General features: G+C 41.6%; 2 protein-coding genes and 1 long non-coding RNA gene across 14 annotated transcripts in view; 2 read left to right on the top strand and 1 right to left on the bottom strand.

The window, feature by feature from the left end:
- The first annotated feature begins 38 nt into the window (after positions 1 to 38).
- On the top strand, positions 39 to 806 carry LOC107268865. Its single transcript, XR_001537945.1, has 2 exons — positions 39 to 334; positions 413 to 806. It is a non-coding gene; the product is annotated as an uncharacterized LOC107268865 (long non-coding RNA).
- Positions 804 to 24,090, bottom strand: LOC107268853 (protein split ends). 12 transcript variants are annotated; one of them, XM_015742018.2, is made up of 21 exons: positions 23,955 to 24,090; positions 23,543 to 23,873; positions 22,123 to 22,493; positions 21,530 to 22,040; positions 21,294 to 21,436; positions 20,349 to 20,625; positions 19,479 to 19,755; positions 15,838 to 19,384; positions 15,527 to 15,755; positions 15,244 to 15,441; positions 14,938 to 15,012; positions 12,176 to 14,535; positions 11,674 to 12,088; positions 11,471 to 11,602; positions 10,855 to 11,223; positions 10,628 to 10,784; positions 10,456 to 10,550; positions 7,129 to 9,867; positions 6,198 to 6,262; positions 5,940 to 6,106; positions 804 to 5,869 (listed from the first exon to the last, which is right to left on the bottom strand). In XM_015742018.2, exons 4-21 carry the CDS (start codon positions 21,764 to 21,766, stop codon positions 5,229 to 5,231), a joined length of 12,123 nt encoding a protein of 4,040 aa, XP_015597504.1. In that variant the 5' UTR covers positions 21,767 to 22,040; positions 22,123 to 22,493; positions 23,543 to 23,873; positions 23,955 to 24,090; the 3' UTR covers positions 804 to 5,228. The 12 variants fall into 12 exon arrangements, with proteins under 12 accessions (XP_015597504.1, XP_015597506.1, XP_015597507.1 ...); XM_015742020.2 differs by having other exon boundaries at positions 23,655 to 23,873; XM_015742021.2 differs by having other exon boundaries at positions 22,123 to 22,490; positions 23,655 to 23,873.
- Positions 24,091 to 24,215: 125 nt separating this feature from the next.
- Positions 24,216 to 26,113, top strand: part of LOC107268863 (uncharacterized protein C3orf18 homolog) — a gene marked incomplete in the record, with an annotated part of 4,156 nt that continues 2,258 nt past the window's right edge. The window contains 4 exon segments of the mRNA XM_015742046.2: positions 24,216 to 24,764; positions 25,130 to 25,541; positions 25,613 to 25,756; positions 25,828 to 26,113. Coding sequence (XP_015597532.1) covers positions 25,164 to 25,541; positions 25,613 to 25,756; positions 25,828 to 25,881 — 576 coding nt within the window.

Here is a 26,113-nt window from a genome sequence, read left to right as displayed (position 1 = left end):
GGAGTAAAATAAAATTCCCCAGACCAATCAGAGAACAGTTAATCCCACTATCGTTATGAATAAAAATTTCTAACCTAAACGTGAGATAGCTGTCAAACTACGCAGTTTAATTGCAATATTTACGAGAAAATGCTGATGATCTTTTTAATCTGTATTTTGGCGAGCTTCGGGCGAGCAGCCGCATCGAATGGTTTTGATTTCGGAGACACATTGGCCCTAATATTGGGTCTCATGATAGGGATCATTGGATTTTTCGCTTGTATGGGAGCGTACGCTAGGAGAAAAAATCGCTTTGATTCACTCTAATGTACAATATTTACAGTACCACTCACGGGTAGGTACTTTCATTATTTGTAATGTTTTATTAATTCTGGTACGCAATTTCCAATTTCCAATTTCACAATTATCGTAGAACTCTGCTCTATTGACAATACCAAGGACAGTGTCACTTTCCTTAAGGATTATTGGATATTTGAATACTTCACCAAGAGAAGCATATTTCAGGACTGTTTCTTGTCTTTTACTTACAAGTGCAACATCAAATTATTTCTCTACAATTTCTACAAGCGACTACAAGCTAGGTATTCTATTAGTGTGACCAAAAGAATGCAATGGCAGAAGAGAAATCAAAGAACTATAGCCCTGAGTCGGGAAGAACTGTAATATGTATGACAAGTGAGAGTAATTTTCCATTGAAATAAGAGTAAAAGATTATAATTAATATTTCATTATCTATTTTTAATTTGCACAAAGCTCGATTGTAATTCAATGATAATCAATCGCTCATAATAAATGGGTACCCCTTTCATTGAATTTTTATTGAACTCCTTCCATCGTTGTTACAGCCTGTATCTCATAGTTTATCATTCATTTTCAATTCTAATATAATTTTCTCCCGATTCCTTCTCTGATTTGCTGCCTTTCATCTTCTTATCCACATTCTTATTTGTATAACTTATTCCGTTAAGCTTTAAGTTGTTCTCATTCTTTATCGCTGGTAGCATAGCGAGAAAACAATTTAATTCATATTAACGCAAGTGCAAAGGGAGGCTTCTCAGAGGTTAACGCACTGTTATGTCTTACAATATTATAATAGTTACTCAAGTTCCTCTGTTCACCCATTGTTCTCATCATTCTATCCATTTTGTATCATCCACAGTATACAATTTTTCTCATCCTATTCATTCCATGCATGGCACCTGTTTGCCAATTTCTCTGCCCTTCATTTTTACTATATGAGTCTTGGGGCAGATGTTACATATGAGAAGAATCTATAGGAGGTGCTTGCTCAGGCAAAATCAAAAGACACAAAATATATATATATGTTTTATACATATGAAATGTATTGTTGGAGGGAAAGAAACAGACTTTCTCCCTTTTTCACTTCCTTGTTTTAATATATAATATGCATCACCCGCGAAAGGACATGTAAAGGCTCCTGAGCTAAGCACGTGTTTACAACGACTGGAGCTGGTAGCACTCATCTTCCTTAAGCAAATTACTATAATTAATTCAAAGATAAAGAAGAGCAGAAACACGACCAAATATAGGAATGACAAGGAGATCAACGAAGTATTACAAAGATAAAATAAAGATATAAGGCCAAAAATCCAGAAGGAACCATAATAAAGAACCTAGCATAGCTATGTTACATTTAAGGATGAGTTACGAGTTTAATTCCACCTGAAACAGTGTACCCTGGGGATACCCTCTAATCAGCTATACACACTTATACAGGGTGTTCCAGAATACAAAGATGTGTAGTACACCATCAAGCAGAAGAGTAAAATCTGAAACAAAAAGTCCTGATGCATTTTTTACCGAGCTTTCCTCTTAAAGTTATAAACAATTAAAGCTAACCAATCAACGCACGGCTGTACCTGCTGAGCATCCCTTTATCACCCATTTGCCGCGTTCTTGGATATTCAGCGGGTACGCACGCGCGTTGATTGCCTAGCTTTGTTTATAACTCTAAGAGGAAAGCTTGGTAAAAAGAAATGGAGCAGGACTTTTTGTTTCAGATTTTCCTCTTTTACTTGATGGTTTACTCCATATCTTTTTATTTTCGGGACACCCTGTATATATATCTTTGTGTATTTAATTCTTCATATCCCCACAGTACAGTATATAAATTTCTACATGAGCGAGGATATGTCGCCAATTGTGAATAGTCTCCAGATACAGACTCACGTATTTCTGGGTCATTAATTATTACCTCTTACGTATACCGTATATATATTTATTATGTATATACATATATATATATACATATACACACATATATATATATATATGTACTAGGTAGCCAGCACTCCAAGCTCCAGACAATTCATATTTCTATCATCCTTAATCCTCGGAGAGACAAAATCCGAGCACGTTTTTTCTTTTATTTGGTTCTTTTTGACTAACTGGCCGACGGTACCGGTTCTCACAAAGCTCTCGCATCAGCCATCCTAACAACAAGAACCGTGAAAACACTTCTACAAGAACGCAGGAGGAAGCATCTCGGCTTTTGAGGATTCTCATAACGATAACTGACAGCCTCCTCGGCTATAAGAGTTTGCGAGGATTCACATTTATAAACGTTAACCTGCACTCTGGACAGAGGAGTTTCTCATCCAAAGCAAGTAGAACGTCCGACTTCTATATGGCTTACGCACTGCAAATTCTAAGTATCGTGGAAGTCGTGGCCGGATAACGACAACGTTAGGAACATCCTCTAAGTGCTGTGATGTTGATACTTTTAAAATAATTTCAAGAGTTGTATATTTCTTTAGGTAAGCGAAATGAGTCCCTGACGATGTTCCCCAGGTTGGTCATGATTCCTCGACGTTTTGTATCTCCCTTAACATTCTACCTCAAACAACCTCAGCTTTCACAACAGACAGACAAACAAACATTTTCTTCTAACCCGTCCCTCTCTCACTCTTTATCTCTTTTATTATCTCTTAATTAAACAATTCTTAACATCGTGTATCTTCTTTTTCTCCATTTTATTACTCTTTCCAATCATATCTAATTATTCCATTTCCTCTTTATCGTCATCCCCATTCTTTTTACCTAATCAGTCTTGGTTAATTGTCCCAAAGCCCATTGAAACCTACGGCCGTTCATACATATATTATCCCCTCGATCGATCATTATCTTTTTATCGTTCGGCACCAGGTTCGACTCTGGTCGTGAAGACTCCTGTTCGTACGCCATAATGGCGTCGCCGGGAACTTCCTAACGATATCCACGCTAATTTAAATCTTATTCGTCGGTATCGTATCATACCCTAGGATAATCTAAAATCACGTTTACAATCTGTACAAATACAGCGTCTCGCAGGCGGTTCGTCGCGCAACGTTCAGGAGCAGGGTCGTGGACACTGTCCAGGGTGAGACAAGAAAATGAGAGTAGCGTAAAGCTCTTTGGCTATAGTATACAATTTTTTTTTTGTATACGTCGCATTAGGATACAACGAATACAATAAAGACAACGAAGACGCTGAGTACAAATAGCAGAGAGACTCGAAACAAACAAGTATTTAAAAAAGCCTCGCGAATAATCCTTTGCTATTGCAAAATAACTTGCTCTCGTCTTCGAGAAACCCTTCTTCCTGTGACAGTATACATATAGTCGCGAGGCTGGGCGAAAGGGTGCAGAGGGGATAATTAAATAAACGATCCGCCGTAATCGAGACGAAACAAGCCGCAAGCTGATCATCTGGCTGACTAATAATTGTTAATTAATCATTTTTATCTAATTATAACGAATATCCTTAGCTACGCCGAATTGTATTATAATTGAAATAGTCCGTAAACGGATCTAGATCTCTCACATTTCCTTCTCTCTTCCTCGCTAATCTCGCTTTTATACAAACTTTTGCTATCTCTCTCTTTACCTCTTTCGCATCCCACCCCCCTCTCACGCGCACACACACACATCGTAATATGTATATTATAAGATAAAAGAAGTTAAGGACAAAGAATTGTACCAGTAAGAATATAAAAGAAAATTCTAAGTGAGAATATATATGTATATACATATATGGGGGAAGGGGGAAGAAAGAGAGAGAGAGAAAATTTAAAAAATATACATATATCATTTTTATTCTCCGTGCAGAGTACGACGTCGTTCACGAAATCTCCTTAATCGCTACTTGCATTATACTCAATTTTGACATTCCAAGCAGCATGCACTGCTTCCTACACTATCATCATGAATCCCGTATCTTGTCAATCAAACTGCTGTTTTCCGTACAGTAAGAACATTGAAAAATTCTAATGTTTGTAACGTGTGTAATGTAAAAGTTAGAAAAGAAGAATCTTACAAAGTATAGGGAGGAACGCGCTAACCGAAGTATTTATATCTGCAATAGTACAGTATATAGTAGATAGTATAGTATAGTCTAGTCTTGCACAGTAGCGGATAGTACGTAATATAGTACTGGATAGTAAATAGTGTTGTTCACAGTAATAGTAATAGTAACGGTAATAGTAGTAGTAGCAGTAGCAGTAGCAGTAGCAGTAGCAGTAGCAGTAGCAGTAGCAGTAGAAGTAGTAGTACTAATAATACTAGTACCGACAATAAGTGTAGTAAGAGGTAATAAATTCACTAACGAGATAATAATCATAATATAGTAAAAACAAAATGACGTTTTACCACTTTCCATTTAGTGGTCGTACCAACAGAGCAGCGGGTCTATTCGCCATTTCGAAAAAAATAGAATAGTGAAAAGAAACTCACGAATGAAATAAAGAAACTAATAAATCTGTCTAATGGAAATGAATATATATGTGTGTGGGTGTGTATAATCAGCCAGGGAGAATCCGACGACTCTGCACCGAGGAACATCCAACCAGAAGTTTAAAAATTAAAAAAAAAAGAGTAGCAATAATAATAACAATATGAACCCGTTATCATCGAGGCCCGATCGCAGGTGAATAGAGGTCAGCCGTCGAAGAGGATCTGGCCATTGCCGTACAACAATAATAAAAGGCAAACTTGCGCACGCGTGCGATAGAACCGCTAATAAGACATTACAATTAAAGCATATAAACAGTGACTAATTCGAAAGGACTCTCGAGACGCATCCAGGTCGACGACGACGACGACGACGACGACGACAACGACAATAATGATGCTGATGATGATTGATGACGGATGATATACCTACGTGATTCCCTTTCATTCAGGATAATTACAGAAGATACTCGTAGACGAGCTTATCCGAGAAGTGTATTTTACTGCTCGTTCTGCGAGGTAGAAGGATGTTCCTGGGGCGCTTGAGGTTCGCCGGGCGGAGTGCCGTCGTGAGAATTACCCAGGTGTGGCGTGGCCGGAGTCGCTGGTTGACTTTGAGGCGTACTCGTGGGTGCGTAGATGAGTCTATATCCAGCGGGTAAAAAAAAGCCGCCGTGGGGCGTGTATCCGAAGGTCTGGAAATTGGCAAGGGTGGGAGCCTGATGATAGTGAAGATAGGCGCCGTTCGCAGTGGGGTTAGAGATTGGTGTCGGTGCTGCAAGGCTAGCGGTTGCTGGAGCACCAGAGGTACCTATGTTAGTACCGTCCGGTATTATCGGGGCGAACTGGTACTGTGTGGGGTTAAGAATTGTAGGACCGTTCGTTGAACCCACAGGTTCTACCGAATCACTAGGATACGGAGGAACGTGCTGCACGTTCTCCGGGGGCACCACGGGAATGGGTATCACGTATGCGTGCGGTATTCCTGTCTGCTGTTGTTGCGGTGCTTGCTTTAATTTTTGTGTCGCCAGGCGAAGAGTTTCGTCTGTATCCGGAGACTGGCTAGGCACCTTTTGCATCGGTGTTTGGGGTGCTGTACTAAACATCAGATACTCCTCCATACCTGGTACTCTTGGTTGTCCTGTACAATCACCAACAGATTAGAAAATTAATGATAGCTTTTCTAATTAATTACAGAATTAATAACCTACCGGCCACATTGGCAGCCACTGTATGATAAAGCAGAGGATGATGTTGATGCTGATGAAGCGCACTGGCTTGCTGTTGTTGCTGAATCAACAACTGCAGCTGATGTTGCTGAAAACGTTCCAGCTCTTCCCTATGTCTTCTTTGAAGGGACTCCAGCTCCATCGTTTGCCTGTATTAAACAGTAAAGAGTGTGAGTATTTGAAGAACATTTCTAATTAATTTCTTATAGGTAATATAGCAATCAATACAAATAGACTCACCTCTTTATTAACAACTGATATTCCTCGCTTGGCGTCAATACTTGGAGTTTCTCTTCCTTATCAGACTGTAACGCATGCATCATTGAATTTCAATTAATTGATCTAATGAATCAGCGACAGAATAACATTCCTGATCATACACATGAGAACTAATAAAAGCTCGTGCAAGCTACGAAACGCCCAGGAGATCTACAGGCTGGGATAAGGAATGGGAATTAACTAAAAAAAAGTAGTTAAGGCATTCAAGAATTAACCCAGCAGGTAGGCAGCCATGTTAAGTAAAAAAAAAGGGAATCCTCCATGATCTTTGATCATATAGATATTATAGTACATAAATGATTTCATAATTCCAATAATGGTAATAAGACAATACATCACAAAATTCATTTAAGTAATGACGATTCAGGCACAGAAACTTTTGTTCATGACTTAAAATAATTCCTGAGAGTTTGATCTGATTTTGTAACGGACACTGCATTAATGATGAATGAGTAAATAAGTAATTATGAAAGAAGTGATTAATAATAGAGAAAGGAAGATGAAACTCGTAGTACATCTTGTGAGGGCATCGACATAAGAGCAGTCCTCCAGTACAAGCTGAATACAATAAGTATTCAAAAGCCAGCAAAGAAGCCAGATGGTATAGAGCCTACTCCCATTATGTAAAACCTCAACCAGGATCTTGATAATACGTGATCCCTTGAACGTCATCTTCGAGAATCGTTCTATCGCCTCCACCAGCGACCTTATTCGAGATCCATATCTAGGATAAAGGTTGTGTAATCGCGAAGACGTGGATACACTGGAGTAGAATCATCAATGGAGGATGACACTTGACAAATGAAAGCTTCAGTTTACTATTCCTCTTTATCATAAATATGGCATCCGAAGTAAATGCTGTCTCTTCTCCTAGAGCGTGCTCTTCCCTTACCCTATGCAGCGGGTTGTTCAGAAGCGGCTGAGAAGACTGCTCGTTATTGATAGGACTGTTAGGATATGGCATTGACGCCAAACCCTGTCGCAAGGACTCGTCCGCCTTCAGCCTGGATAAGAATTTGGGAAGGTTGTGGCTGGTAATACTTTTCGAAGGAGGTTCCTCAAGTATATCCTTGTACTCATCCTGATACTTCATTGATTCCAGTCCTTTGTACAGTCGTGTCCTGTCTTTGTATCCTGGCCAGTAATAAAAATCCTCCTGTTCCAGATATTTATCCTCAATGACGCTTCTCTTGTCGCTGTTGCTACTCTCCGCGTCTGTATCCGTACCGGTAGTGTCGGATTCACTGGGTTTCTTGGATCTCCTCCAGCTGCTAAAGTCCTGCATCTTCATGCCGGCGTGCACAGTGTGATAGGCCCTTCCGGTGTCTGATCTTCTGGTAAACGGGTCAGTGCTCAGGTCAGTGATGGGACTGTTGACGCGGTTCTCGCAGACCTTGACGGGACCGTGGCCAGGTACTAGATTGGTTAGACTACGAGCTTGCTTTAGCTTTATCTTGAGCAGATGTCTTGGCTCTGGAGAGAAACCTATCCAGGTTGGACGACTTCGACTTCCTGAATTACTTGTTTTTCCTCTGCTTCCGTTATCCATTGGTACCAAACTTGAAAATCCCGTGAATCTGTTTTTACAGCCGGGACTCTGACAATGTAGGTCCAGTTCTAACTGATCCTGAAAATCATCCTGGACATCGTGATCATATATCTCACGTAGTGTCTGAAGAACAGTCAAATAGTGCTCATCCTCTCGTAGCTTATAGCTGTTGCTTCTCTTTATTGGACGTTCTCTATATCGGAAATAGTCTGGTACATGACTCATAGAATGTTTCCTACGTTTAGGTAAGCTTTCAGCAAAATTGACTATTTCACCAGGATTTACGTCTCTGTTGATTTTTCTTAGTGCCCTTATAGGGCCGACTCTTGATCTCTGACTGGTGGATACTGGACGCACCTTTACATTATCTTTTTTTGACGTATCCATATTATTCAAGGACATCCATTGGTTGTAATTTTTATGGCTTGAATGTTTTGTATTTTTTCCTCTATCTCTCAAATCAGTCATGGATCTTACCAAAGGATGATGTCTACGTAGTTTTCCATAATCGGGATCGATGAAATTTCGTGAGCCTAGCCTCGTGTGATTGTTCAAGGAGTTACTGAGGTACTTTGAAAGTTCTGTGGTGGAGGAAAAAATATCAGATTGCTTTGCGGTGCTAGTAAAGCCTCGTAGATCTTGCATGGAACTAGATATTTTCCTGGATGAACTGAAATTAAATTTTTTCTCATGTTCACCAGATTCTTTTTTCAATGTTGAAAAGTCCCACGTTCTAAGGTCCCACTGGGATTTTGATTTTTCTTTGGAATCCGACAGAAGTGGCCATTGCAAGTTGAATGAGTGTTTCTTGTCTCGATTTACTGGCGAGGAACATCTGATATCTATTGTTGAACTGGCAAGTCTTCTGTTTTGCAAAGAAGAACTTGGTAATGTTTTCGAAAAAGTTTTAGAATTGAATTCGAATAATTTTGGAACTTGTATGTCAGCCCAATTGAAGGATCCAAACGTAAATAATTGTTTATCATCTTTCTTCTCATCCAAGTCTCCCGTACTTGAACCAGGATAACACGGTGGGTTTTTAGGATGGCTCGCGTCACTTTTTATAGTAGAAAATGCAGAGGATCTTCGTGCCTGATCATCGAAACCCTCGTTCAGTACTATTGACGGACTGTCAATCTTTTTAGACGTAGTCAATCCAATTTGGATATTAAAAAATGCAGGGTCTCTGTCTTTTTGAGCACTTGAAGTTGAATCAGCAATCAATTCAGATTTCTGATTAGTTCCCAAAAGAGGATAACTGTCAAATTGAAAAACAGGCAGCGTATATGTTCCTAGACGACGTCTCGACCGCTGATTAACATTGCCAGTAGTATTATAGTTGGGCCCAGGGGCATTAACAGCTGCCTGAACACCAGGACTGACAAGTCCTGGACACTGCTGAACGTTCGTAGAGTTCATCGTACCAGGTACATTCCCAAAGAAGGCATTAGTAGCAACAGCACCGGGTACAAGTAGAGATTGTCCATCAAGAATCTGATCCCTTAATAACCCATTCCCTTGATCTTGCGAAGCAGTTTGTAAAGCTCCATTCAAAATGTTAGATCCATCCTGACCCTTAGAGTACCTCATCAAAGGATTTGGTGACGTATTGGAAGAACTAGCAACTGGCATCGAAGAAGCGCAGAGATGTCCTGAAGGACTTTCAAAAGGTATTCTGGATTCGTGCATCTTGGCTCGTGCTATTCCAGCCACATGCTGCCAAGCATTTCCATCCTGATTCTCGTTGACTCTCCTGGTTGCTACCTGATTACTAGAATCCTCCTGGGACCGCTCCACCACTTCCTGGCCTACTCCCTCACGTCTTGCCCGTAGAAGGTTGTCTCTAGGTATGGCGTGCTGCTTCGATCCAGGAGGTGGTTTCAAGAGGAAGATATTCTGGATTTGACGATCTAACGTCTGAGTGGAGAAGTTCTTGCGATGTTGAGGATGATGCGTGTGTAGATGCTGCTGTTGATGTTGATGAGCCGAGGACGGCATGGTTTTTATTGAGTGTGTATACGATGACTGGGATGAGGAAGTGAGGCTCTCCTGGCAACCAGTTGTCCAGATATAGGAGACATTCTAGCCCCCCAAACAAAAAAATCCCCCAAAAAGAGATAGGTCAAGGATCTACCCATCATATGAGATTCCGTGGAGCTGATTTTGATTTATTGCAAACTCGTATCGTTTTGACTTTAAAATGCTATTCTGTCTGTTTATTAAAAATATATTAAATATTGCAAACTGGCTTCGAGGCTTGGTCTGACCGTAAGTAACGTATCATATCTATCTGTAACATCTATACAACTTGTAACGTTCAGTGCGCTGCCTACTTAGCACTGGTTGCAAGCAATGTTTAAAAAAAATAATAACTGTAGAAAACGTAGGATTTTCGGATGATCGTCTACCTGGGGAATCTCCAACGGGGTAGTAGAGAGTACACGTATCGCTCTCACTTTTCTGTCTACCATGCAAAGGTAAAACAAAGGGTGGGCAAAAGAAAAGTGGGACAGAATGTATACTGGGTGTAACCAGGGTGTCAAAGGGGACTCGAGAATTAGTAACTTACAAAAAAACGCACAACACAACGGTTTGTTAATAAACATCTAGCCCATACAAATTCCAGGGTCCTCTAAAGGTAGAGAATATCCTGAGCATTCGAAGACTTACCTCTGCACAACTTCCACCGGCTGAAATGTTTGAACCTGCCTGCGGTGGTACGGAACTTTCCCGGCTGTGAATTACCTGCATTGGCGCAGCAGTCCCTAAGAAAGTAATCGAAAATACAAGAGTAAATACACAAATGAATAATATACATTTTGATTATCATTCATTTGTTTACCTTGGATATTTTTCTGATCTTCCTGTACCAAACAAGACGACTGCTGAGCCTTAGAATCTAAATGAGTTGGTCCCGGTGTCTCGGTAGTTGGAGGACCGGCAACTTTCGATACCATAAATCGTGAAATTTTTCTAACAAGTTGTTCCGGAACAACTCTCTGTAATTAATACAAATTATTAATTATTTTTCCATCGAATTCTAGATATTACATGGAAACGAATACGTACCTCAACGTTATCCTGAGTTTCGAACTGAACGGGAGTATTGGTACCGGAAGTGGAAGTTATGATACTTGGTGAAATAGTGGCAATAGGAACGGTCGAAACTGGGTGTACAGTAGCCAATAAATTCTGAGAAGAAACTTGAACCTGGGGTTGCAGTGGCTGAACTGTCGGAACTGGAGTAAGGGGTTGTGGGGAAGACGATGAGAGGATCGGGCCTCTCTGATGAATCTTTGCGAGTTCTTGTTCCAATTCTTGCAGACGAGATCCTGGTCGTTGCGGTCGCATCTTTACACTCTCCTTGCTAGGACTCATCATATCAAATCCGCTTGGTCCCGCTCCAGGTATGGGACTGTCAATAGCGTACTCAGTGCCCTAAAGAAGATTCTCAAATGGTTAATACTAGGATTACGATTTATTATCTAACTAATCTTGATAGAAGACGTGACTAAGATAACTCAATGATTTTATTGAAGAAAAATATCTGCCAGAGATGTCCCCGATAAAACTATATTATACCGTGCATTGATAAGGATTTTAGATATGATCGAACATTCTGCTATTTATCGAGCAAAAGTGTTTCATCTAGTTTTAATCTTTTGTCCATCATCTTATCACCTACCGGTTGACTTGTTGAACATTGCGAGGGTTGCTGTTCTTGACCCAGCACGACTCCTTCAGTAACGGTACTAACGCTAGGTTCAGGAAGTCCTGATGACGAGGAGTGCATTGTTGTTTGAGGAGACAATGGACCCTGAAATGATAGCAAGTTAAATTGTGTTCAACGCAGCAACAACTTCAGATAATGAGAACAGCAATATTTACCATGGTCTGAGAAGCCACTACAGGCATTCCGATGTTCACCAGCTTTTGCTGCAGTGAATGCATATAAACGTCATAACTTCCAGCAGCTTGATGACTATGAGGAGTAGCAGGATGACTCATTGGCGGTGTACCCACAGTCAATGATTCCGATGGCTGACTGGTCAGTTGAACCAGTTTCTGTTGTAAATCAGCAATAGTCTGTGGTCCTTGCGCGTTAGCATTGCTGTCGGTGATCTTGTCCAATGAATTTTGCTGACTAAGCTTGCGATGCTGTTGCTGTAGTTGTTGTTGGGAAATTTGTTGTTGGGCAAACAACACTGGATCCACAGACTCAACAATTGTATGTTCTGGAGTGACATCATGGCTCGAATTCTCGTTTTCCGACGACAGAAATTGGCAATCGGCACTTGTTCGTCTAAACAACGTCAAAAGCAATACAACAATAAGTATAATTTATACGTTGACATTAGAATAAGAATAAAATAAAAAATGTATAATATACCTGCTGCCATTGCTGTACTCAAAATTGCCATCTACGTCGGTGGCTGTTAAATGTTGTTGCTGTTGCTGTTGTTCAGGAGGTTTCGGCTGCAGATGATGTGAATCTATAGGAACATCAATATGTTCAGGTTGTTGCTGATGTTGCATAGGCGCCACGTGCTGTATTTGTGGCTGACTGTGCACAGGTTGCACGTGTTGTACTGGAAGTGATTGTTGTACATTTTGTCCCATAGAGCCAGCTGGATACTGCGCGACGTTCCATTGACCTTGAATGGGAACTTGTGGCGGGAGTCCAATAGGTTGTTGCACAATCTGCTGGGGAGTCTCAATCTGTTGGACTTGTTGCATCAGTATGCCAGGTGGTTGCTGCATAGTCGGTTGAGGTTGTTGAAACTGGTGCTGATGTATCTGTGCAGGAAAACCTTGTTGCACCTGTATGCCCTGGTTCATAGGCTGCTGCATCTGGAAGCTCTGCTGCATGTGGGGTTGTTGAATCTGCACCAGTGGCAATTCCGGTTGTATCGGTTGGAAATATTGTTCCACATTTGTTACCGGTGGAAAGAATTGCTCAGCGTGAACCACAGATTTATGTTCAACCACACTTGGAGTTTGGTTCAAGTTTGAACTCGGCTCGTGACTCGTTACAGAATGCGGAGTTACTGATTTGGTTTTTGGATTTGAAAGAATGTTCGCGAGGTTTTGAGCAAGATCTGGTAAGGTCGAGGAGACCTCTTTGGTCTTCACGGGAACCTTTGGTGTAACATCCACGTTACTTATTAGAGGTACTGGTACTGGTATTGGTACAGGTACAGGTGTCGGTGTAGGCACAGAGAGCGAAACACCAGTTTGTGTCGGATGGACAACATTGTGATGGATAACATTAACTTGCGCAGTTTCCATTGGTCCTTGTGAGAACACCGTAGCTGTATCTTGGCCCATCTGTTGCACGTTTTGTAAGTTCTGCAGGTTTTGCACGTGTTGTTGCATGGCTGCATTCGTAACAGCACTTGACATTCTTCGGTCGTCTGCTATATTCGATGATTCTGACAACTGAGAATCTGCTGATACATTTGACACAGTGGATATATTAGAGACACGACGATTTCTTTCATCGATATTTGGCTGCGGTTGTAATTGTTGAACGTGACCGGATAGCACGACGTATTGTTGTTGTTGCTGCACAAAGGGTTGTTGAATAGTATGTTGCTGTTGCATCTGCTGTTGTACCGGTAGTTGTTGCTGAGTTTGTGGCTGTTGTATAAGTACCTGTTGCTGTACTTGCTGCTGCTGCTGCTGCTGCTGCATGGGTACTTGTGTTGATTGCAGTTGAACGTGTTGCTGGATTATAGGTTGCTCTTGATACTGGGTTTGGCCAATAGGAATGCCCGGCATGTGCTGAGCAGTTTGTATATCCTGTTGCTGTATTAAATTTTGTTGCATCACCACGTTCTGTTGCATCTGCCCTTGATGAACTGCTGCGGTACCCTGATGAATAAGTTGATGCTGCATCTGCACAGGACAAGAGTTCTGTTGCACGGAACTGACAGTGTGTGGAATGTGCTGAACATTCTGCATCTGCTGTACATTCTGCACATTCTGTTGCTGAGAATGAAACTGCTGCACCTGCTGGGTAACATCTCCTGGTGGTATCTCAAGAGCATCCACAGGAATTTCGTAATTTGAGGTAGAAACATCCGGCACCTTCGTTTCAACTTCAGTTACTTTGGGAATATCGTTACCATGAAGTGGTTGTACGTGCGACGTTGCTGACTGATTTTCCTTAGGCTCCAATTCAGAAACTGGCTTTTGTTCCACTACGGGACTGACTAGAAATCTAGAGATCTTTCTGGCTGGCGGCGCCGTCAATTTAGGAACCTCCGAAGATGGTACATCCGGGACAGCTCCTTTACTCGCATCTTCGTCAGGGGCATCCTGCTTCTCTTGCAATGTACTGGCCTTAACTACGTCCGTTTTCGATGTATCACCAATAGGTTCCTGTTGTTTATTCTGGGATGCAGTCTGACTAGGCTGCTTAGCCTTCTCCTGGAATTGCAATGTAAGCACATCCTCAGCATTCGGGTAATACGGCTCAAGGATGGTCTCCGTCGACGTCCCCGATATCGTGCTCTCCTGAGTATCCGTAAGATCGTTCGGTATGTTAGTAGGAGTCAAAGTATCCGTATTCTGGGTCGACGTAGAAGATCTTCTAGATGCTTCCGAAGAGATGCTGTCGGGTCCAGTCTGACTATCCGGTGTCTGTACACTATGCTGCTTATCCAAAGGCGCCGTAGTGATATGCGACAATATCTGATCGATGGGAAGTAACTTCGTAGGCGTAGAGGTGTTCGATGTCTCATCTCTCTGAAAATAACACTAATTGATGATCCAATCGTGACTACTGCTGAAAATCTCATAGAACACACTGTACAATGTATAATAGGTAACATTAAAATCCCAAGTATCCAACTAGGACTTAACAATAACGAAAACACCACAATCCTTAATAAAATATGTAAAGTGGAAAGAAAATAAAAATAAAACATATGTATGCTACAATATAACAGATGCACAGTATTATTAATTTCTTGTTTCTTGTTGTTGACGAATCTCATAATTCTCGTCTTACCGGCCAAGATCTCTCATCTCTCATCTTCCGCGAGAATGGTAATCCAAAGAGGAAGTATATATATCAAAAAAAATAATAACGAGAAACTGGGACACGAACATCGAGAATTTGGATCTGCGCAGACAATTTTCACTCACCGAACGGTGCCTACGGTGGGCTTTGTACGATGATCGGTGGCTGCTTTGACGAGTTAGCGAGCCATGTCTCACCTGCTGCGTCCAAAACCACAGACAGACTATTATAGATTCGTAATTTTTTGTTTTTCGAGCACTCTAAATTGGTTCATTAACATTATTAAAAGCTTATACACTACATTAAAGATCAATGCGTTTCTGCGACCTTGCATATTTTCATTCAAATGTTACAGACAGGAGTATGCAATATGGTCAGACTCGAACATCTTCTGCGAGGACCTCTTAGACTTATTATTAATATATATTTACCTTGGAGGTGTCGAGACTATGATCACGATCCCTAGGCCTACGACTGGTAACCGGACTGCCACCTGCTGATTGATCAGGTGGACCGTGAGCTACGAGAGGTAAACTTCTGGTGGGATCGAGTCGTAATTGCTTCACGATGTCTTCAATGAGCTCAATGAAGGTGTCGCACTGGGACTGGGGTAACAAGTTCTCAGCGACCTGGATACAATTTTATAAGAGCGACTTAAAGATTCCACTAATCATCATTAGTTCTTATACGTATTCTTATTCTAAGGTTACTCACCAGGTTGTTTGCGATGTCCACGGGTACCATGTCGTCCCTGTCGAATTTGAATGTTACGGTCTTCTGCTTGCTGGTGTCTAACTGACATTCTACGGTCATTGACTGACCTTCGCCACTGCTTACTGATAAGACAGTCAACTTTATTCCAGGTTTTTTTCTCTTTGTACCGGAGCGCTTCACGCGGTTCCGCTCTGGCACTGGGATGCTCTCAGAATTGTCTGGCGTGATCCTAAACACACAGATGTTCATCAATAAGCGATTTCAGATCACGTGACATCCAATATCTAATGAAGTTTAGAGAGAAAACTTACCCTTCGTTGGAACTAGTATTTTGCACTGGAGCAAACCCAGTGGTAGACGCGTCCTGGGGCTGAGCAGAATTATCGGCAGGTAGAGATTGAACAGAATCCATGGTATCTTGTTTGACAAGATTGCTCTTATCTTGAACGGAATCCGTGCCAGCCAGAATATGTTGTTGCATCTGCTGTTGCTGAATGTTTCCAGTCTGTTGCATATTTGCCTGTTGCTGAATATTTCCAGAGGAGTGAGACGCTATGGGTACGTTTTGAGTAATTGGTACTGTGTTTGACATAACGTTAGCACTTTGAGAGTACTGCAGTTGCACCATAATGTTTTGTTGTTGTTGTTGTTGTTGTTGTTGCTGTTGCGATTGCTGTTGTCCCGAGAGTAGCGCAGGTGCGCTTTGTATATTTGGAACGGGTGACTGTTGCTGCTGTACATTTTGCACATGGGCAACCGTCGAGGAACTTTGAACGTTGACTGCGGGTGCTCCGGAGGCCTGAACCTGACCTACGGATTGGACGTAACCCTGGGAAGTAGCCACAGCACTGCCACCAGGATGATTTGAATGAGAATAAACTTGCTGGGTGGTCTGAGCACCAGGTAGAATTTCTACATGACCAGTTCCCGTTGAGGACGCCGAGTAAGCTGGATGAAACATTTGCTGTGGAATATTCTGCTGATATATCTGACCACCCGAATAAGGGACGGCTGTTGTAGCTGCGCTTTGCTGATAATATTGCTGATTCTGGACGGGTGGCGAGCCCACAGGATGCTGATGAATCTGCTGTATGTGTTGCATCTGCAGTTGCGGCTGTGAATACTGAATTTGTTGCTGATTCGGAGGCATCTGCTGATGAATATGTGGCTGTGCTTGTTGCTGCTGCTGTTGTTGTTGAGGAGCAATTTGAATCTGTGATTGAAGCTGTTGCTGTTGTTGCTGGGACTGCATCTGCTGCTGTATCTGCGGCTGATGCGCCATTTGCTGAGGCACGTTCATTTGATTCAGTTGAATATACTGCTGCTGCTGCTGCTGATGAATCTGCTGTTGCTGCTGTTGCATATGTTGTTGTTGCTGTATCTGCTGATTCACCTGCGGAAACTGTGGCTGGCCTTGAATTGTCTGAGGCGTCGAACATTGCGAAGAACCACCACTGAGACTTTGCGACACTTGTTGCGCGTACTGTTGCTGCTGATATTGTTGCTGCTGCACATGCTGCAGCTGTTGCTGGTACTGCTGCTGTTGATATTGCACTTGTTGCTGGCCAGTGGCTATCTGTTGCAGCTGTTGAGCCTGCTGTGGTTGCACCACAGATGTCTGCTGCTGAATCAATGGTTGCTGCTGTACGAGCTGCACCTGCTGTGGCTGAAGATTTTGCCCAGATTGCATCTGGCCCATTGGCATTGTGGATTGCATTTGCACCTGATTTTGCATCTGCATGGACTGTATTTGTTGCTGCTGAATTTGCATCTGCTGCAGCAACAGTTGTTGTTGTTGTTGTAGCTGCTGCTGCTGTTGTTGCTGCTGCTGAAGAAGATTATCCGTCGTAATAGTTTCAGCTTCACGATCCAGCCTCTCCTTTTCCTCCTTGGCTTTTCTTTCCTCGCGCTCGCGCAGTAGACCTGCTATTTGGGACTTGAGCATCTTCGCCACGGCTTTAGCATCTTCCTCTAGGATAAGACTCGACTTCGCCATTTCTGAGGCAACCTCCTCAGCATTGTCACCTTGGATATCAAAGTCAAACTGGATGGCCTCGTTCTCCTTGTGTTTGTTGCTGCGTTTCTTAGGATCCAAAACACGAAGGCGAAACTCCACGCGAGAAAGTTCAGCTTCTGCTACTGCGGAATCACGCGACACCATTTCCAGCTTGAGTCCTACGTCGTCTGCGAAGAATTCGTGATTCAGAAGGTCCTTCACCAGTGGACGTTCTTCCTTTTTCAGTCGAATACACATCTCGATAATGTCACGAACCTCTGGATTTTCCACTTTGTCGTAGCTTTGCGGTTTCACACCCGACACCACACGCTTGTAGATTTGAGCTGGTCCGGTACACTCTGAATAAGGATATTCACTAGTTGCCATCTCTAACATACACATCCCGAAGGCGTAAACGTCTACAGACTCGTCATAATGTTCCTCGTACATCTCGGGAGCCATAAACTCCGGGGTGCCGATTACACTCTTGGCAAAGCTACGATTCTTCAAGGTGGCTAAACCCAAATCGCCAATCTTAACACTACCAGTAGTGCCGGTGATAAATATATTGTCGCATTTAAGATCACGATGGATGATTGGCGGTGCTCTTGAATGTAAGAAACTCAGGCCTTTGAGGATTTGTCTGCACCAGGACTTGACAACTTTGGGATTTATCTTCTTGAATCTCCTCAAGTAAGTCTTCAAAGTTCCCGATGTCATCAATTCCGTCACCAAAACTATATATTTTCTTTTGGTTAACGTCACCTCCCAGTAATCGTAAAAGCGTACGATGTTCGGATGCTGAAGCCCCTTAAGCATCTCTGCCTCCTCACGGAAACGCAATCTCTCGGTTTTGTTAAGTTTCTTTTCCTGCAGTTCGCACCAGGCAACCGCGACACCAGTCTGAGTATCGAGACCTCTGTAGACAGTTTTGAAGCTACCTCGACCGATCTCTTCTTCGAATTTTAAAAACCGCCCATCGGTTGAGATTCCGATAGCCTTCTCTTCGTCGTCATCTTCCTCAACCGCCTGTACCTTTACTTTCATTAGGAGATTCCGCACCTCTTCCATAGCCATTGTATTCTGGGTAAGCTTTTCATCGGCTTTAAAGTTCTCATCTAAAAGAGGTCCTATAAAACCTTCCACGACGTCTTCCTGACCAGCTTCCTGACCAGCTTCCTGTCCTGCATCCTGGACAACTTCCTGACCATCCACCATTTTTTTGGCATCATTCGACTCCGACTTTAACTCTCCTTCAGCAGCCTTGATCTCGCTATCTAATGGCGGTACTTTGCCCATCTTGCTCAGTGATTCGTGTAGAGCCTGTGTTGCAACAATGTCACTGATACTGGTCCCGTTGTCGTCCTCGTCATAGATGGTGACTTGCTCCCCGGTATCCTTAGGCTCTCCTTCCTCGGCATCTTTAACATCCGTGGTGTCTACAGCATCCTCAGAGACTTTTGATGTGACAAATCTAGAGTTCTTGACTTTTCCGTGCCTAGATTCGACGGGCTCCATCTTCTTAGTGTCCGTCGACTCCGCTGTGGTCTGCTTCGACAGTGGCGACGTATCCTTTTTATCCGCATCGGAATCCTTCGATTCTTTCCTAGTAACCGTCTTATCCGTACTTCCTTCGGTCTTTCTCTTAGCACTTTTTTCCTCTGCGGGCGATCCCTTACGTCCACTCACGATCTTAGACTCGGAAGACTCCTGAGACTTCTTATCTTGTTCCTCAGGGAATTTTTCAAGCTTGCTCGAATCGCTTGCTTCTGACAGCATTTTTAGATCCGCAGTCTTTTCCTCTTTACTTATTTTCCTAGGTTTCACTTTACCGGTGGGCGTGGAAGGCGTTGAACTCGTACCTAAATAATAAAATTATCAAGCATTAATGACTAGAATAATTCAACACATAGAGAATCCTTCTCTCCAATATTCCTTATTTTTATTCCTACAAACCTGGTATCCTGGAGAGATTCTCCGTGGCACTGATAGCTTCCTCAGCGTCGCTGAAGCTTCTATCATTCTCCTGTTCTAGTGAGGTAAGATGGAGACCCTGGGAGGACGTTTTCTCCAAGATATGCAGTGCGGATGGCGTCTTCTTCTTCGGCGATGGTGAACTACCCGTGGTACCGTTACTGGTTATAGATACAGAGTCCGCGTTATGCTCCGCGCGACTCGTACGTGTCTGCCTCTTGCAAATAGCCACCGAGGAACGATTGACACTAGGCAAAATCTAGAAGAGAATTGAAAAACAAAATTGCAATACCAACAAAATAAGTTAACCTCCCAACAGAACGGTTACCAACTACAATTGACTCAATATAACGATTCAGGCAAGAGGATATTTCATTGTTAAAAATAAACAAACTAGTCCCAGAGGATGTGACCATGACAAAGAGCTTCCACTGAACAATAAAAATCATTAAACCTAAACCAGTACCCCATCATCACTTCCAAAAGAACAAGTCCCACTGAACCACATGCTTGTGTCCGATAAGCTAAAACCTAACAATGCCGAGAAATCTTTCACAACGAAATAACAAATATAAAGATAAGCTGAGCCACACATGAGGATAGCTTGCAGAAATTCTAATGACAAGAAAAGCCAAGTTATGACTCAGAGATGCAACCAAGTCCAAGCATCACCAGCACTGAATCTGATTCTCAAAAAATTGATAACGGTCAATCGAGACTTTGTAAATTTATTATTATTAATATTATCAATTAGCCGGAAGGCGTGACGTAAGCTTTTTACAATCACTCTGATAATTCCTGTCCTGATATCATCTCACTTTCATTCAATATATTCTCCCAATGATTTCTCACCTTGCGATCTAGCGAGCTGTTAGCACTGCTACCTGCTTGAGATACCACCGAGAGTTTTCGCTGACGGCGATGACTGTGCGTATGACTATGAGTCCTCTGGGTGGTCACCACTCCAAGAGGTCCTCCTTCCTGATTTGCTAGGTGGCCCACACCAAGACCAATACCGGACTGACTTCCGCCACCTCCGGATCCTCCACCGGCCACCAGCTTCGGACAAAGTCCGGACAATCCAACACCGCCAGTGCCTCCTGGCGAACGCTGCCTGCTCGTCTCATACCTGAAAAGGAAGATCCTTCAAAATGTAGTACGTACGTTGACGGATTTTCGTGCTTTCGGGTGTTCCGCCTTTTGGAACATCGTTCAAAGCTTATCCTCTTACTCATTGTTATTTTAGTTCGCTGTGATTAAATTCAACCAAAGGAATCCTTAAACTACTTATGTAAGCATGTATAATATACTGAAAATACCCACGGTTACTCTTGTCGATCGAGGACTTACTCCTCTATAACTTTTAAAGAAACGTCAGTCGACTATCCGACACACAACACCATCTATTCAAATCCTTAGAGGTAAGTGCATGGCGTAATGAATGGTGCAAAAGCATGCCCGAAAGCTCGCGAATGATACTTGTCCTCGCAGACTGCACGAATTTACATCTGGGTATTACTCAACCGCATTAATTCCAGGATTGAGAAATGCGACTGAAGAAAAGAAAGAAAACAAAAAATAAGCGACAATGCTTCAGAAATAAATAATTTCTTATTTTATCCAATTTTTTTTCCAACGCGCTAAATTTACTAACATGGACATGTTACTGTTTAGTTAAACATGCTACTTCAGCAGATAGGTTATGTGGTATTAAATGAAGCAATAGGTATAGCGTTAAAAAAGAACGGACAAAATGACAATGTAAGAAGCATGGATTTGATACAGACATCGTTATACCTGTCCTGCCTGCTGTGGCTAGATGGGAAGAGACCGCGCACCGCGTTTCCTATAGCTGCTTTCTTTTTCGCCTCTCTTTCTCTGTCTCTGTGCCCACTGCCTATTCCTGAGCTCAACTGCTGCTGCCTGCTAGCACGATCACCCTAGTAAGACCAGAGACGTCGGTTTTCGTTATATATTAGTAATAGATGTTTCTACAGTACATGCAGAAAGGTAACATAAAGAATAAGATGTACCTTAATGCTGAGTAGCTTGAGGCTCAATCCTGTTGTTGTACTCGTAGGGACGGGGCTCAGGTCACAACGTAATCTTCTATGGGAGCGCTCGGGCACTAGTGGATCCTCGTCTGGCTCGGACTGACTGCCAATGGAGAAGGCGTGGGTCTGCGAGAGTGTTATGTCCTCGGAGTTGTTCCTGTCGCTGTTGCTGTTCACCGGACTCGCTGCTTTGCTCTCATTGCAGCATCTCGGCATTGCACGCTACCTTTCCCTAAAACCTGAGCCCCGTCAATGACCTCCGTGCAATTTTGTCCCGAACAAAATTCACAAGAATTCAACCCAGGTAACGATCTATTCGTCACCACGGATATCCTGGCGATGACTCCGATGAGAATTTAATTCAACAGGGAACTACCTTCTGCCAAGCTCGACGAGAGGCTACTACGTTCCTTTCGCCAGACAATTGTTACCATCAAACAATCCATATGAGGTGGAGCACTAGCTCTGTATATCACCCAGCCAAAGAATTCTGAAACGGAAGACAATGAAACGTCGATTCAACCTTTTCTTTTCTATTTTAAGACGTGGCGAATGTTTTTCATAATAGTTACCTCTTTCAGAATTTTAATAAAATTTCTATTTTAAGAATCAAATGACACCGATGAAATCCTCTTAGAAACATAATCTTATTCAATTGTTGCTTCAAGTCTATGCTTTCTCTTATCCTTTGGCTGTACTTAGGATGTCACGATCAAACCTTTGAACTAATTTTTGTCCCTTCTTTCAGTTTACACTACTTCCTCTTCTTTGTGTGTACTCTTTCTTTCTCTCTCTCCTTACACTCCTATGATTTTAGTTTTCCTTTAAAAATCTAGATAGGCGTTGTATCAGTAGTCTAAAAGCTGGAGTACGATTGAATCTCTGCTTGCAACTTTTGATAGTTCCTTTTGATCCTCATTATATTTTCTTCATGAACATTCTGCTGTAAAATAGAAATTTCTATAATCTTATGAATCACTTCTTAAAAGGATGGATGAATCAAGAATAATTTTGAACTATGTATACAGCAGAAAGAAATATGTATGAACTGTATTGATAAACAGGTAAATCAATGTTAAAAGAAAGGGCAATATTAAGACGTACAGATATATATAAGCAACTAGGGAGCCATGCCAAAAGGAATAGAATGGTTCTAGTGCTGTTGCAGTTTATTAATCGAATTAGGCAAGTCGGGCTCATGCCCACGTATGCTCGTACACGCATCTACGCGTCTTTTTATTCACCATATGCAACATAACAATAGCCTCTTAGCAATGCACTGTCAATTCTGTGCATGGAACACAGCCAAATGTAATTAATAGAACAATTTGCTATCTAGGCACCATTGCTCTTAATGCAAAAATTCTGACAGCATGTTATTTCTGTTACAGAGATAACTGAATACATCATAAAAAGAAAAGAAATACTTTTGTCGTTGCCCCAATTCTGTAGAATAGGCCAACAAAGTATTTTTCTGAAATTCTTAAAAACAAAGATACTTTAACTAAATGCAAGAATTGGACCAATATTGCAAATATTATTGTTGGACATTCAGATATGTTTATGTCCTTGAGACTGCAGACAATGTAAATTGATAACAGTGTAAGGTATGAAATCTCACAAATATGGTAGCAATTGTCATAATACAAGTCTATGATTCTTTTTGTAATTGTCAGGATGTAATTCCAGGCAACAAAGCAGAAGTTACTTTCTGGTTAAGTAAGTGTACATTTAGGACATACATCTGTTATAATATATATCACCTATATATGACATGGATACATATATATATATATCATCCATATATTTACATGACTACACAATAGAGAAGGATAGAGACTTGAGTAAAAGAGTACAAGGCAAGAAAGTGTTAATGGAAGAGAAAGAGAAAGAAAAAAAAGGAGAGACAGACCAAGCAAAAAGAGAAACAGAGGGAGATAGCCAATAACACACGTATTAACTACGTCAAAGTAAGAAGAATCACACGCGTACATCTCACACACAAAGTGATCAAGGAAGAGGAGAGAACGCGGCAAGACGTAGGTATGTAACGACAATGTGACATCTATCCCAAAAATATCGCATCTAGGCGTATTTTACAGACTGTCTTGCATCTTGTTGCTGTGCCATACGGAATTAAATAACAACGCCGGCTATCGATGAAATTTTAATGACAATTGCGACTTTTCCGACTGACAAATAGTCCAGTAAAGGCCGCGGTTACTTGTCATGCGGAGATGCGTGAACGACAGTAGGCACACTATTGCTCGTACTATCCGACTAAATGTTATCATTCCCATTGAGTTATCCTGCGTATGGGGACCTGAAGAATACTGGCCGATTAACAGGCTTATGCCTATTGTACGGAACGGCACTCGTAATTGGTCGTGAGACCGGTACTCACGTTTATTTAGCAGAAATTCGCCCGACTACACCCAAATAATCACCATTTTTTTCTACTGCCACCAAGGCGCTACCTTGCGACGCTATGCGACACTTTACAGCGCCGCCATAAATTCCGTCTGGGGTAAAATTACAATACGGAGATTCACGAGTTTCACCGAAATTAGCCGAAAACGAAAAGACATAACAGCCATCTTTCCAGTTAATTTCCCTAGGGACAAATACGTCGGAAGAATTAATAGTTTATTTAAAACGATTACAAGCGTATTGACCTTGAACAGTCTTTACTGTCAATTATTTCACATTCGTAAAGGATACTTTAACGGTTCCGAGACGAATTTATCTCACGGGCATTTTACCCTTTACTTATAAAAGCTCTAGGCACCTGTCACTTTGGAAAGTTGTCTAATGGCGACCGGGACGAACTCGATGGATATTATTTTTCAACGTCTATTATCAAAAAATTCGATACTCACAGTTCTTCTTTATGGAATTTAATAGATCCATATTGATTCATACTTGTCACACTTGATGGCACATAAGAGAACATACAAAGTATATTAATTCACCACGTACTTCGAACAATCACGTTTTCCGAATTGTTCTTCGAGAAGTGTCAAAGTGTCTAAGAAATTCTCAAATTCTCAAGTGGCTTACGTATCTACCTTCTCGATTACAAATATTACGACTCCTGGAACTTTTCAGCCACTGCTCTGTTGACTGATCACGGAATTATGAACGGCTTGTAATTTTTCTTGTGAAGGACACCCACGATTAACCTTAAAAGATTCACCCCTCCGTCGATTTGAAGGTATAAAGACAAGTAACTGTCAATTTGACGATTCGTTTTTACAGCTGTTTATATCCCCAAATTACCCTTACCTTGCTTGCGAGAAAACGATCGATTTATTTGACCGTTATCCATTCTTATTGACTAAGTCAAATAGCATTTACCTCATAAATCACAAGAAGGTATATAATGAACAAAGTCTCAATATACTATTTTAACTATATAATCTTTGTCCCTATTTATGCAACCTTTAACTGCTTTGATGTACATGTCAATTGATTTTGTTACAACAAAATTACTGATGCAATTTGTATCCATTAAATCAAACTAAGCTTTTTATTGTATTTCATTGTATGTTTATAACGCGTACTCTTCTTTGTGTACAGATTATGATTAAGTGAGGATTACCATAAATTTACCATGATGATGACTGAGTCTAATGAAACTAGTACAAGTTCTGACTTTACAACATTCTTAAATCTGACCACAATTGTACCAGACACTACCAGTGTGTTTTTGAATTCTACTGAGAATGTTACGGTGTCTTCCGAGCTTAATCAGACCATACAGTCTTCTTGGAATGTATCAAAACTCATAAATAACATAACAGATATAAAGAAGACCATTTTAGAATTTACGCAATCTACCACAGAAGTGCATATTAACACAACAAAAACAACTCGATGTACAACGACTTCTACAGAAAATCCTTTTGGCAAATTCGATCCTCCTGAGGGAATTGAATACATCTTTGTACCACTAGGGGTGATGGTCTTTGTGGTTATCCTTTCTGCTGTAGTAAGCATTATTCTTACAACTTCTATTATTCTCAAATGTATATTATACTCAAAGTTACATCTAATGTCCAGGTACTTATAATCTCCCGAAAGAGAAAGTTGGAGCAGCTACGTCATAGATTGATGCCTCTATACAATTTTGATCCTGATGAAGAGGGAGAAGATGACTGGGAGACTGAACTGCTTGATGAAGGCTTTGATAGTCGTCAACGACGGGTGAGTAATACGATAACCGCGGTGAACACGAGACTACCTCTAAATTAACCAAAGAATTGATTGGCCGACAGGGGTATAGATCCATGGACACTGAGGAGAATGCTGAACTCTTTGGAAGACACTGATCACCCCTGACAATCATAATAAGGAACCAATCCATTACCCAGGTTCCATCCTGATCTACGGTCTCTCCATAAACTTCGGAGGATTGACGTATCAAAATCGTGAGAAGAAATTCATATTTTCGCTCTGATATATTTCAATATTCTCATTGAGAAGACGATTGTTATCCTGACGCATTCCCATAAGATTTCTTTCACAATTTTAAGATTAATATCCGTAAGTCGCCCCCCCCCC

The sequence above is a fragment of the Cephus cinctus genome, unplaced genomic scaffold (assembly GCF_000341935.2).
Source record: "Cephus cinctus unplaced genomic scaffold, Ccin1 Ccin1_scaffold0596, whole genome shotgun sequence".
Classification (NCBI taxonomy): Eukaryota; Metazoa; Arthropoda; class Insecta; order Hymenoptera; family Cephidae; genus Cephus; species Cephus cinctus.
This window is presented reverse-complemented; position numbering and strand designations above follow the sequence as displayed.

Excerpts from the sequence above, each read along its gene's own strand:
- LOC107268853 (XM_015742018.2), bottom strand. The coding sequence starts at position 21,766 with ATGCCGAGATGCTGCAATGAGAGCAAAGCAGCGAGTCCGGTGAACAGC. Across the intron at positions 19,756-20,348 it reads ACAGCTCGCTAGATCGCAAG|ATTTTGCCTAGTGTCAATCG; the intron begins GTGAGAAATCAT and ends ATTCTCTTCTAG. Across the intron at positions 9,868-10,455 it reads CCGGTGGAAGTTGTGCAGAG|AATGTCTCCTATATCTGGAC; the intron begins GTAAGTCTTCGA and ends TTGGGGGGCTAG.